The sequence below is a fragment of the Nicotiana tomentosiformis genome, chromosome 3 (genome assembly GCF_000390325.3).
Source record: "Nicotiana tomentosiformis chromosome 3, ASM39032v3, whole genome shotgun sequence".
NCBI classification, from domain to species: Eukaryota; Viridiplantae; Streptophyta; class Magnoliopsida; order Solanales; family Solanaceae; genus Nicotiana; species Nicotiana tomentosiformis.
Genome location: NC_090814.1, coordinates 29,802,570 through 29,817,239, shown reverse-complemented (window position 1 = coordinate 29,817,239; position 14,670 = coordinate 29,802,570). Strand labels below are relative to the sequence as shown.

At 38.5% G+C, this 14,670-nt stretch overlaps 2 protein-coding genes across 2 annotated transcripts; both read right to left on the bottom strand.

Moving 5' to 3' along the window:
* Positions 1 to 670: 670 nt before the first annotated feature.
* LOC138907555 (uncharacterized) lies at positions 671 to 1,337 on the bottom strand. The gene is made up of 2 exons (XM_070198154.1): positions 1,170 to 1,337; positions 671 to 1,123 (listed from the first exon to the last, which is right to left on the bottom strand). Exons 1-2 carry the CDS (start codon positions 1,335 to 1,337, stop codon positions 671 to 673), a joined length of 621 nt encoding a protein of 206 aa, XP_070054255.1.
* A 675-nt stretch (positions 1,338 to 2,012) lies between these two features.
* Positions 2,013 to 12,957, bottom strand: LOC138907554 (uncharacterized). The gene is made up of 3 exons (XM_070198153.1): positions 12,771 to 12,957; positions 2,496 to 2,637; positions 2,013 to 2,424 (listed from the first exon to the last, which is right to left on the bottom strand). Exons 1-3 carry the CDS (start codon positions 12,955 to 12,957, stop codon positions 2,013 to 2,015), a joined length of 741 nt encoding a protein of 246 aa, XP_070054254.1.
* Between the last annotated feature and the right edge of the window lie 1,713 nt (positions 12,958 to 14,670).

Genomic DNA, 14,670 nt, shown 5'->3' with positions numbered 1-14,670 from the left:
AATGGAAAAGATAGCATATAATAACAACTACTAATAAAATGCATATAAGAGTAACCTCGACAATGGAAACTATAACATATAATAACAACTTCAATTAAAGCATGTAAGAGTAAACTTGACAACGGAAGATAGAACGAGTAGTAATAACTTCAGTTAAATTCTTATAAGTAACCTAAGAGTCTTAACCGATTAATATTCACATATAAGCTTGGTACACACTCGTCACCTCATGTACACGTCTTTCACATAATTCAAATAGTACAATCAAACTCAATCCTAAGGGGTGGTTCCCCCACACAAAGTTAGGAAAGATACTTACCTTAACTAGGTTAAATCAACACTAAAAATGGCTTTTATCTTAAAATTTGCCTCCGCCCGGCTCAAATCTAACCAAAAACAACTTAATATCATCAAAAAATGGAAGAGAAACCACTTTCCATTAATAAAGCTAAGATCATTACACAATTCCCCAAAACGTCAACAAAAGTCAACCCCGGGCCCCCCGGTGAAAACCCGAGTCCAAGGTAGATCTTGAGTACCCATAACCCCACAATTCCATATCTGTATTCGTAAGCACTAAAACCACAAATACACATATGGGATGCTTCAAAAAGGGAAACATGGCTCAAAAACACAAAATGACCGGTCGGGTCGTTACATTCTCCCTCTCTTACAACAAACGTTCGTCCTCGAACATGCATAGAGACATACCTGAAGTGCCAAAAATGTGAGGATAACCACTTTGCATGCCGTGCTCGGTCTCCCAGCTCGCCTCCTCAACCGGTTGACCCCTCCAATGAACCTTCACTAAAGCAATGCTCTTTGACCTCAACTTCTGGACCTGTCTGTCCAAGATAAGCACTGACTCCTCCACATAAGTCAAATCCTTGTCCAATTGGACTGAGCTAAAATCTAATACATGTAACAGATCACCATAATACTTTTGGAGCATGGAAACATGGAACACCGGGTGAACTTTCGATAAGCTAGGTAGCAATGCAAATATGTAGGCCACCTCACCAACTCTCTTAAGGATCTCAAAAGGATTAGTATACCCAGGGCTTAACTTTCCCTTCTTCCCGAACCTCATCACATCCTTCATGGGTGAAACTCTGAGCAGAACCTGCTCTCCCACAATGAATGCTACATCACAAAGCCCTTTGATCTACATAACTTTTCCTCCTAGACTGTGTTGTGCGAAGCCGATCCTTAATCAACTTGACTTTCTCCAAGGAATCCCGAACCAAATCAGTGCCCAATAACCTAGCCTCCCTTCGCTCAAACAAACCAACTGGAAAAGGACAGCACCTCCCATATAAGGCCTCATAAGGAGCCATCTAAATACTCAATTGGTAGTTGATGTTGTAGACGAACTCTACGAGTGGTATGAACTGATCCCTTGAACCCCTTAAATCCATAACACAGGCACGCATCATGTCTTCTTATATCTGAATGGTATGCTCTGACTGCCCGTCCGTTTAGGGATGAAATAACGTGCTCAGCTCGACCTGTGTGACTAACTCACGCTACATATCTCTCTAGAAATGCGATGTGTACTGCATGCCTCAATCGGATATAATAGACACTGGTACACCGTGAAGATGAACAATCTCACGAATTTAAATCAAAGCCAGCTGCTATGAAGAGTAGGTAGTCACAACCGAAATGAAGTGTGCAGACATGGTCAGTATGTCCACAATAACCCACACTGCGTTAAATTTCCTCAAGGTCCATGGAAGTCCAACAAAAAAACCCATGGTGATGTTCTCCCACTTCCACTTCAGAATATTAAGTCTCTGAAGCACACCGCCCGGTCTCTGATGCTCACACTTCACCTACTGACAGTTCAAACACCGAGTAACATACTCCACAATCTTTTTCTTCATTCTTCTCCACTAGTAGTGGTTCCTCAAATCCTGGTACATCTTTTCGACACTCGAATGAATGAAATACCACGAACTGTGGGCCTCTTCAAGAATCAGCCCATCCACATTAGGCACACAAATCCGGCCCTACATCCTAAACACTCCATCATCTCCAATAGAAACCTCCTTGGTATCACTTTGTTGCACCATGTCCTTAAGGACAAGCAAATGGGAGTCATCATATTGACGTGATTTGATGCACTCATACAAAGAAGACTGATAAACCATGTGAGCAAGAACCCGACAAGTTTCCAAAACATCCAACCTCACAAATTGATTGGCCAAAGTCTGAACATCAAATGCTAACGGTCTCTCTCCAACCGGAATATAAGAAAGACTCCCCATGGTCTCAGCCTTCCTACTAAAGGCATCGACCACCACATTGGCCTTCCCGGGATGATATAGAATGGTGATATATGGTCCTTTAATAGCTCTAACCACCTCTGCTGCCTCAAGTTCAGATCCTTTTGCTTTACCAAGTGTTGTAGACTCTGATGATCTGTGAATACCTCACATGACATGCCGTAGAGATAGTGCCTCCAAATCTGCAATGCATGAACAATGGCTGACAACATTAAATCATGCACCAAGTAGTTCTTCTCATGGGGATTCCACTGACGCGAAGCATAAGCAATCACTCTACCCTCCGGCATCAACATGAACCCAATGCCAATTCGTGAAGCATCACAATAAACTGTGTAAGAACCTGATGCTGAAGGTCAAACCAGAATAAAGATGTGGTCAAGGCAGTCTTGAGCTTCTAAAAGTTCGTCGGACCACCTGAATGGGCACCCTCTATGTCAATCCGGTCAAAAGAGTTGTGATGGATGAAAAACCCTCCATGAAATAGAGATAATAACCAGCCAAGCAAAGAAAACTCTTAATATCTATGGCAGAAGAGAGTCTGGGCAAACTCTGAACTACCTCCGCCTTCTTTGGATCCACCTTAATCCCCTCACTAGACACCACATGGCCCAAGAATGACACTAAATCAGCCAAAACTCACACTTGGAGAATTTAGCGTATAACTTCTTCTCCCTCAAGATATGGAGCACGATCCTCAAGTCCTGCTCATGATCCTCCCAGTTGCGATAATACACCAATATGCCGTCAATGAACAAGATAATGAAAAAATCATGATATGGCTAAATTACCCTATTCATGAAGTGCATAAATATTGTTGGGGCATTGCTCAGCCCAAATGACATCACCAAAAACTCATAGTGGCCATAAAGAGTCCTGAAAGCAGTTTTTCGGATGTTTGAATCCCAGATCTTCAGCTGATGTTACACTACCTAAAGTCAATCTTCGAGAACACCCGAGCACCCTGAAGCTGCTCGAACAAATCATCAATATGCAGTAGTGGGTACTTGTTGTTGATTGTAACCTTGTTCAGTTGCTTGTAATCAATACACATCCTCATAGAGCCGTCCTTCTTCTTCACAAATAGAACAGGAACACCCCAAGGCGAGACACGCGGTCGGATGAATCCCTTATCAAGCAACTCCTGAAGTTGTTCCTTTAATTCCTTCAGCTCCACTGGTGCCATACAATATGGTGGAATAGAAATGGGCTGAGTGTCCGGCACCAGGTCAATACCAAAATTGATATCCTTATCGGGGCGGTGTGACCGGTAGGTCTGCTAGGAACACATATGGGAAATCTCTCCATACTGGAATTGACTCAGCGGTAGGAGTATCAACAATGACATCCTTCACAAAGGGTAGATATGTTTCACACCCCTTGTCAACCATTCGTAGTGCCTTCAGAAAGGACACCACCTTGCTTGGAATATAATCCAATGTACCTCTCCACTCCAACCGCGGCAAACCTAGCATAGCCAATATCATAGTCTTGGTGTGACGCCCAATATCATATCAAAGTTGACCATACTAAGTAGCAGAAGGTCAACTATTGTCTCATAACCCCTGATAGTGACCAAACACGACCGATAAATGCAATCTACAATAATAGAATCTACCACAAGCATAGACACATATACATAGGCACTCAAAAATCAAAAGATATATTCAAATATGGAGAAAAGTAAGATGACACATACAAATAGGTGGAAGTCGGATCAAATAAAACTAATGCATCTTTACGACAACATCCGATGCAACAACCTTAGTCCTACCAGGAAAAGCATAGCAACATGCCTAGCCTCCCCTTTAGGGCAACCTCTACCCGTTTGACCTCGACCCCTAGCCGGAGGTGCAGGTGGAGTGGAAACTCGAGCAACAACCATAGTTTATGAACCCTGTGGACACTGTGGAATCTGTGAAGCCTATGGAATCTGTGGAGGTGCATCCCTCCTAAGTCTCGGATAGTCCTTCACCACATGTCTAGTATCACCACACTCAAAACAACCTCTCTATGGACGTGGCTGCTGAAACTGAGTTTGAACCGGTGATGACGTCCAAATCAACTACTAAAAAATAAATGGACACGGTCGCATGCAATATAATTTACCCAAATATGAGTCGGGATTGAATCCTATAGAGAACAATATGTAGGCGATTAGGCGTGTACGAGAATTATCACTTATTATGCTAAGCCAAGCACTTAGAAAGTTTTTGAGAAAATATTTATGTCTAAATGCAAAAATATAAACTAACCTAGAAAGCAAGTAAAATGATCGATAGCTACAAGCATGGATGCATTGGGAATTACACTCAAGTAACGATCCAATGTATTTTACGATTTTACCAATATGAGCGAGTTTATGTTAATTAGCGTAATAATTCTATATTCGCTTCTTCCGAAGACTAACAAGACTTCCTAATTGAATTATTCCTAAAATAATTAAGAGATTAAGCACACCCGATTATGGCTACAAGTAGTTCAATCCTATCCCTAGGTAGAATCTATAAAGTGACGGTTAACGTCTCAAGTTCTTGTTAATTAATCTTTCCCAAGCCCGAATTATTTTTTCCAAAATTAATTCGAAGTGAATGTGCGAGTCCTAGGGTTAGCTAATCCCTTTGGAAATATTAAAGAACAAGAATAATTAAAGAAACAATAAGTCACTTCATCATAAATAAAAATCGTTCAATACATAAGCAGAATAAGCTATTTAACCCACACTTGAAATATAAATATTCTCATAAACAAGATTTAAGTGCTGGAAAAAAATACTACACACTTAGATATTCAATACAAAGCAAGGAAATGAAAAAATGAACATAAATGGATAAGAAATTCTCAACCAAAACCTCTAAATCTTCAAGACCCAAGTGTGTGTGCAAGAACCCTAGCTCCAAAAATTGTGTTCTCTAGTCAAGAGACTGAAAATAAGCCAAAGATGTGTTTCCAATAAGCTAGGTAGTGTATTTATGGGTTTGGGATAGGGAAAATGTGAATTGCCAAATCTGTCCAGAGCTGAAGCCCGTTGTCCTCACCTGCGGAACAATCCTCGCAGGTGCGGTTCCGCAGATGCGGATGCCTTCTCGCAAAAGCGATGGTTGGTAGAGAATGGTTGTTCCGTAGAAGCGCGTCCGCAAAAGTGGTTTATCAATCGCAGATGCGATTTCTGTCCTGCAAGTCTCATTCTGCAGATGCAGACCTTTTCTTGCAGATGCGAGATTGCAGATGCGGACCTGCTTGTGCAGATGCGATTTCTCTAGAAATATTTTCACTTCTTTTACTCTTTTTGTACAATTTCACTTCATTTGATCTCAACTCTCTTCAAGGATCATGGTACCTGAAAATCTAGCAACGCACACCATAAATCACCTCATTTTATAATTAAAGGACACAAAAACTAAAGAAAAGAGACTAAGATGAGTGGTAAAATCACCACTCATCAACACCCCCTAACTTAAAGATTTTGCTTGTCCTCAAGCAAATCAAAACAAAAAATTTAATGAGGCTCTAACATTTAAAGCTCAACTAGCATCGCTATGATCTTCAAATCACATTCTCCAATTAAGCACAACACTTATGGTTTTGGTTGGTACTAATAACTATGGTCAAGCATGTGAAATTCAACCAAAAAAATCCCTCATTTAAAACAATCTCAAGGATGCAATGGAGTTTCAAAATAATTAAGTGACAGCAACCAAGCTTCAAGAAGTGACTCAAAAGCACTAGTCTACTGCATATGCTCAATTTACTCAATTCGGAATCTATCAATGCCATCAATCCATTATAATCCATGTGCCCTCACAAGAAAGAATGTCCCAAAATCACCATATTTACAATAACAACACATGGGACAAATGCTCAAAGATACTCACTCTCAACAAAGAATTTTAAGTGTTACAAAATATCATACCATAAGCTTGCCCTTATTTTAATTCGCCGCCTATTCAAGAACATTTGGTTGGAGATCCCATAAGGACTTTTTAAGCTTGTAATGTAGGCTTAGGGAAGGGTAGGATAAATATTTGGGATAAAAGTGACTAAACCCTCCTTGAACACTACTCACATTTGTCTTTTCTTTTTGCACTTTTCTTCTTTTTAAACCACATAGCCTTTATTGACATCTAGTTACCAACATAGAACCACCTTAAATCACCTCTCTAATTTTCTCAAGACTCCATATTATTTTTATTTTTATACAACTATTTTTTTTTGGAGCTTGAGTATCTTCACATAAAAAACTTTGAGGTATATGCTTCTACACACAATGTACATCTTCACCATTTCCAAATTAACACCAACACCCCCAACTTAGGCTTTTAGCCTCATTCTTAACATTCAAGGAGGGACGGGTTCAAAAGAGGGAATTATCACTTATTATGCTAAGCCAAACACTTAGAAAGGATTTGAGAAAATATTTATGTCTAAATTCAAAAATATAAACTAACCTAGAAAGCAAGTAAAATGATCTATAGCTACAAACAAGGATGCATTGGGAATTACACTCAAGTAACGATCCAATGTATTTCACGATTTTACAAATATGAGCGAGTTTATGTTAATTAGCCTCGGGTAATAATTCTATATTAGCTTCTTTCGAAGACTAACAAGACTTCCTAATTGCATTATCCCTAAAACAATTAAGAGATTAAGCACACCCGATTATGACTATAAGTAATTCAATTCTATCCCAAGGTAGAATCTATAAAATGAGGGTTAACGCCTCAAGTTCTTGTTAATTAATCTTTCCCAACCCCGAATTATTATTCCCAAATATAATTCTAAGTGAATGGGCGAGTCCTAGGTTTAGCTAATCCCTTTGGAAATATTAAAGAACAAGAATAATTAATAAAACAATAAGTCACTTCATAATAAATAAAAATCGTTCAATACTTAAGCAGAATAAGCTATTTAACCCACACTTTAAATATGAATATTCTCATAAACAAGATTTAAGTGCTGAAAAAAATACTACACACTTAGATATTCAATACAAAGCAAGGAAATGAAAAAATGAACATAAATGAGTAAGAAATTCTCAACAAAAACCTCTAAATCTTCAAGACCCAAGTGTGTGTGCAAGAACCCTAGCTCCAAAAATTGTGTTCTCTAGTCAAGAGACTGAAAATAAGCCAAAGATATGTTTCCAATAAGCTAGGTAGTGTATTTGTGGGTTTGGGATAAGGAAAATATGAATAGCCAAATCTGTCCAGAGTTGAACCCCGTTGTCCTCACCTGCGAAAGAATCCTCGCAGGTGCGGTTCCGCAGATGCGGATGCCTTCTCGCAAAAGCGATGGTTGGTGGAGAATGGTTGTTCCGTAGAAGCGCATCCGCAGAAGCGGTTTATCAATCGCAGATGCGATTTCTGTCCTGCAAGTCTCATTCCACAGATGCGGACCTTTTCTCGCAGATGCGAGATTGCAGATGCGGTCCTGCTTGTGCAGATGCGATTTCTATAGAAATATTTTCACTTCTTTTACTCTTTTTGTACAATTTCACTTCATTTGATCTCAACTCTCTTCAAGGATCATGGTATCTTAAAATCTAGCAATGCACACCCTAAATCACCTCATTTTATAATTAAAGGACACAAAAGCTTAAAAAAAAAGAGACTGAGATGAGTGGTAAAATCATCACTCATCAACACCCCTAAACTTAAAGATTTTGCTTGTCCTCAAGCAAATCAAAACCAAAAATTTAATGAGGCTCTAACATTTAGAGCTCAACTAGCATCGCTATCATCTTCAAATCACATTCTAAAATTAAGCACAACACTTATGGTTTTGGTTGGTACTAATAATTATGGTCAAGCATGTGAAATTCAACCAAACAACTCCCTCATTTAAAACAATCTCAAGGATACAATGGAGTTTCAAAATAATTCAGTGACAGCAACCAAGCTTCAAGAAGTGACTCAAAAGTACTAGTCTACTGCATATGCTCCATTTACTCAATTCGGAATCTATCAATGTCATCAATCCATTATAATCCATGTGCCCTCACAAGAAAGAATATCCCAAAATCACCATATTTACAATAACAACACATGGGACAAATGCACAAAGACACTCACTCTCAACAAAGAATTTTAAGTGTTACAAAATATCATACCATAACCTTGCCCTTATTTTAATTCGCCGCCTATTCAAGAACATTTGGTTGGAGATCACAAAAGGACTTTTTAAGCTTGTAATATAGGCTTAGGGAAGGGTAGGATAAATATTTAGGATACCAGTGACTACACCCTCCTTGAACACTACTCACATTTGTGTTTTCTTTTTGTACTTTGCTTCTTTTTAAACCACATAGCCCTTATTGACATATAGTTACCAACATAGAACCACCTTAAATCACCTCTCTAATTTTCTCAAGATTCCATATTATTTTTATTTTTATACAACTATTTTCTTTTGGAGCTTGAGTATCTTCACATAAACAACTTTCAGGTATATGCTTCTATATACAATGTACATCTTCACCATTTCTACATTAACACCAACACCCCAAACTTAGGCTTTTAGCCTCATTCTTAACATTCAAGGAGAGACGGGTTCAAAAGAGGGAATTATCACTTATTATGCTAAGCCAAACACTTAGAAAGATTTTGAGAAAATATTTATGTCTAAATGCAAAAATATAAACTAACCTAGAAAGCAAGTAAAATGATCAATAGCTACAAACATGGATGCATTGGGAATTACACTCAAGTAACGATCCAATGTATTTCACGATTTTACAAATATGAGCGAGTTTATGTTAATTAGCCTCGGATAATAATTCTATATTAGCTTCTTTCGAAGACTGACAAGACTTCCTAATTGAATTATCCCTAAAACAATTAAGAGATTAAGCACACCCGATTATGGCTACAAGTAGTTCAATCCTATCCCAAGGTAGAATCTATAAAGTGAGGGTTAACGCCTCAAGTTCTTGTTAATTAATCTTTCCCAATCCCGAATTATTTTTTCAAAATTAATTCTAAGTGAATGGGCGAGTTCTAGGGTTAGCTAATCCCTTTGGAAACATTAAAGAACAAGAATAATTAAAGAAACAATAAGTCACTTCATAATAAATAAAAATCGTTCAATACATAAGCAGAATAAGCTATTTAACCCACACTTTAAATATGAATATTCTCATAAACAAGATTTAAGTGCTGGAAAAAAATACTGCACACTTAGATATTCAATACAAAGCAAGGAAATTAAAAAATGAACATAAATGGATAAGAAATTCTCAACCAAAACCTCTAAATCTTCAAGACCCAAGTGTGTGTGCAAGAATCCTAGCTTCAAAAATTGTGTTCTCTAGTCAAGAGACTGAAAATAAGCCAAAGATATGTTTCCAATAAGTTAGGTAGTGTATTTGTGGGTTTGGGATAGGGAAAATATGAATTGCCAATTCTGTCCAGAGCTGAAGCCCGTTGTCCTCACCTGCGGAAGAATCCTTGCAGGTGCGGTTCTGCAAATGCGGATGCCTTCTCGCAAAAGCGATGGTTGGTGGAGAATGGTTGATCCATGGAAGCACGTCCGCAAAAGCGTTTTATCAATCGCAGATGCGATTTCTGTCCTACAAGTCTCATTCCGCAGATGCGAGATTGCAGATGCGGACCTGCTTGTGCAGATGCGATTTCTCTAGAAATATTTTCACTTCTTTTACTTTTTTTCTACAATTTCATTTCATTTGATCTCAACTCTCTTCAAGGATCATGGTACCTTAAAATCTAGCAATGCACACCCTAAATCACCTCATTTTATAATTAAAGGACACAAAAACTAAAGAAAAGAGACTAAGATGAGTGGTAAAATCACCACTCATCAACACCCCTTAACTTAAAAATTTTGCTTGTCCTCAAGCAAATCATATCAAAAATTTAATGAGGCTCTAACATTTAGAGCTCAACTAGCATCGCTATCATCTTCAAATCACATTCTAAAATTAAGCACAACACTTATGGTTTTGGTTGGTACTAATAATTATGGTCAAGCATGTGAAATTCAACCAAACAACTCCCTCATTTAAAACAATCTCAAGGATGCAATGGAGTTTCAAAATAATTAAGTGACAGCAACCAAGCTTCAAGAATTGACTCAAAAGCACTAGTCTACTGCATATGCTCCATTTACTCAATTCGGAATCTATCAATGTCATCAATCCATTATAATCCGTGTACCCTCACAAGAAAGAATGTCTCAAAATCACCATATTTACAATAACAACACATGGGACAAATGCACAAAGACACTCACTCTCAACAAAGAATTTTAAGTGTTACAAAATATCATACCATAACCTTGCCCTTATTTTAATTCGCCGCCTATTCAAGAACATTCGGTTGGAGATCCCATAAGGACTTTTTACGCTTGTAATGTAGGCTTAGGGAAGGGTAGGATAAATATTTGGGATACAAGTGACTGCACCCTCCTTGAACACTACTCACATTTGTGTTTTCTTTTTGCACTTTGCTTCTTTTTAAACCACATAGCCCTTATTGACATCTAGTTACCAACATAGAACCACCTTAAATCGCCTCTCTAATTTTCTCAAGATTCCATATTATTTTTATTCTTATACAACTATTTTCTTTTGGAGCTTGAGTATCTTCACATAAACAACTTTGAGGTATATGCTTCTACACACAATGTACATCTTCACCATTTCCAAATTAACACCAACACCCCCAACTTAGGCTTTTAGCCTCATTCTTAACATTCAAGGAGGGACGGGATTAAAAGAGGGAATTATCACTTATTATGCTTAGCCAAACACTTAGAAAGGTTTTGGGAAAATATTTATGTCTAAATGCAAAAATATAAACTAACCTAGAAAGCAAGTAAAATGATCAATAGCTACAAACATGGATGCATTGGGAATTACACTCAAGTAACGATCCAATATAATTCACGATTTTACAAATATGAGCGAGTTTATGTTAATTATCCTCGGGTAATAATTCTATATTAGCTTCTTTCGAAGACTAACAAGACTTCCTAATTGAATTATCCCTAAAACAATTAAGAGATTAAGCACACCCGATTATGGCTACAAGTAGTTCAATCCTATCCCAAGGTAGAATCTATAAAGTGAGGGTTAACGCCTCAAGTTCTTGTTAATTAATATTTCCCAACCCCGAATTATTTTTTCCAAAATTAATTCTAAGTGAATGGGCGAGTCCTAGGGTTAGCTAATCCCTTTGGAAACATTAAAGAACAAGAATAATTAAAGAAATAATAACTCACTTCATAATAAATAAAAATTGTTCAATACATAAGCACAACAAGATATTTAATCCACACTTTAAATACAAGTATTCCCATAAACAATATTTTAGTGTTGGAAAAAATACTACACACTCAGATATTCAATACACTGCAAGGAAATAAAGAAATGCAAATAAATGGGTAAGAAATATTCAACCAAAACCTCCAAATCTTCAAGACCCAACTGTGTGTGCAAACATCCTAGCTCCAAAAATTGTGTTCTGTAGTCAAGAGACTGAAAATAAGCCAAATATGTGTTTTCAATAAGTTAGGTCATGTATTTGTGGGTTTGTGATAGAGAAAATGTGAATTGCCAAATCTGTCCAGAGCTGAAGCCCGTTGGCCGCACCTGCGGAAGAATCCTCGCAGGTGCGGTTTCGCGGATGCAGATGCCTTCTCGCAGAAGTGATGATTGGTGCAGAATGGTTGTTCCGTATAAGCGGCCAAAAGGACGCAGAAGCGCATCCGCAGAAGTGGGTACTTTTTGTAGAAGCGCGACCACAGAAGCAGTTTATCAATCGCAAATGCAATTTCTGTCCTACAAGTCTCATTCCGTAGAAACGGACCTTTTCTCACAGATGCAAGACCGCAAATGCGGACCTGCCTGCGTAGATGCGATTTCACTGGAAATATTTTCACTTCTTTTACTCTTTTTGCACAATTTCACTTCATTTGATATCAACTCTCTTCAAGGTTCATGGTACCTAAAAATCTAGAGATGCACACCATAAATCACCTTATTTTATAATTAAAGGACACAAAAACTAAAGAAAAGAGACTAAGATGAGTGGTAAAATCACCATTCATCACAAACTACTTCCGGCAAAGGCACATGATAAACAATAGTAGAAAAAGCCCGGCAAGGCACACAATATCCATACAAAAGCATAAGCCCGGCAATGGCACAAAGTTAAGCATTAATATACAAATAAAGTATATTTCCTAAAGCCACCCCCAACTAAAAACATTGTAGTGTCCTCACTACACAATATCAAAATAAAATAAGATTAGTTTGAGGGTCTCCTTGAGGTCTGCATCAGACTAGCAGACTGCGGTATAAAGCTAATCACTGCCGTGTAGAGCTCTCAGTTGTATCATCATCAGTAGCATCAGTATCGGCATCAACAACACTTGACAGGAAGGAATACTCTTCACTATCATCTTTGTCCTTGACCGGTATCTTCCTATTCGGCTGCCCCTATTTGAAGACGGCTTTGATGCCTCTCCACATCTTTATCATGAACTTGCTCTTCTTCTTATTTTTCTCTTTCTCCTTGTGGAAATCTGCCTGAAGATCTACATATGCCCTGGCCATGTTGCCATAGGCTACCTCGAGCCTGCTAACAGAAGTTGCCAACTTCTCATGCGACTGTGCTTGCTTCTTCTGGTTCTCCAGGTAGGCCTTCATTTCTTCCCTTGTAAAAATACTTGGTCATAGGCTAGGAGTGTGAGGGCCCACTAGGGAGTTGTGACACTAAGTCACGTGTGGAAACAAGCTGTGAGTTCAATATCCCAAATGGTCCCTCAGGCAAGGATGCCTGTGAGGAGGACTCTGGTCCAGCAACAGTGGTGACTTTCCTCTTCTTGCTCTTTACTTTACTACCCTCGCCCGTTACTCTCAGTGGATGAAAGGGTTTGTCAGCCGGTAACTAACGATCGGTGCTATGCACCTCAACATCTGCATGTCGGCATAATTCTCTAATCAGTGAAGGGAACATCAAGCCCGAATTGTTGTCTAGCAAATACTATTTCAGTTCCTGAAGGATATCATGGCCGACATTCACATGAATATCGTCAAGTATGCATGCAATCCACTTGAGCCGATACGAGAGAAAGATCATTGCTCAAGCAGAGATTGGCTAGTTTTTAAACTTTATCCAACCGGCATGAGAGAAGTGGGCCAACAAGAGAAAGGGTTTGAAGTCCATCGGCTTCACAACTGAGGCCAAGATGTGGCTCTACATCATCTACAACTGAGTATCACCATGTGGAAATGTTTCGGATGTTTGATATGGTAGAGCCCTGATGATGGTAAGGAAGCCCTAGAATATCATTGATTTGTTCAGTGCCAAATCGCATTGTTTTGCCTCTTATCATGAGTTGTGGGTCATTGAAGTTTATACGCTTAAGGTTTGCATAAAACTCATGAACCCACTCCTCATTGGCATTACACGGAGTAGGCATGAAACAAGAACAGCCGGTAGTCTGTAGATGGACATAAAAATCCGGAAGTAACTCGGCCAATTTATCCTCGGAGATTCCCTTTTCAAGTACGACCTTCTTTGTAAGAAGGTTGTCATAATATCGGTGATGACAATCAGCAAAGATGAATCGTTCAGTGTCAAATTGTTCCTCCTCAACTTCATGATGACGCGCCACATTTTTATTTGTGTTTTGTTCCATTTTTGAAGCTTAAAGTATCTAAAATAATCAAAACAAAGTTAGTCGTGAATTATAATCATGTTAAGTAATTCAAAACAATGCAATTAGGCCAAAGAATCAAGCCAAACGGTCCCAGAAAGCCAAAATTGCATAGCCACTATTTTTTTGCCAAAATGCCTAGTTACCACACCTGCGGAAAGAGCCTAGCAGGTGCGATTCTTCTTCTACGGAAATTATGTCGCTTCTGCGAACTTTCACAGTGACCAGAGAATCACACCTGCATAAAAGGCATCGCATGTGCGAGGCCGCATCTGTGGCACTTTTCCGCTTCTATGGTGTTCATCAGGGGTTTCAAAAAACCCGGAAACTGCCTAATCTTTTCAATTCCAAACAAGATTTTGGCACATAATTTATAGTCAAGAATTCTAAATTAGTGCACTACATGAACATACGACCTTATTAAACATAATTTTAAGGTACTTAGCAACAGAGCTTCTTTCAGACAATTTGTCGAACATTTAGTCGGCAACGAGAATGTTATACTTCTTAAATAAATTAGGTACTCAGAATTCCCCATATGTTTTTCAGCAACAACAACACATATGACTACACTCAACCAATTTCCTCACCCCTAATATTAATATAAATCAGAAGGAAATGGGGAATTAGGGGATACGGCAATGGAAAAGAGATGATGAAGAAGAAGGAAATCACAGTAGAAGGGAGGAGTAGAAGAGAG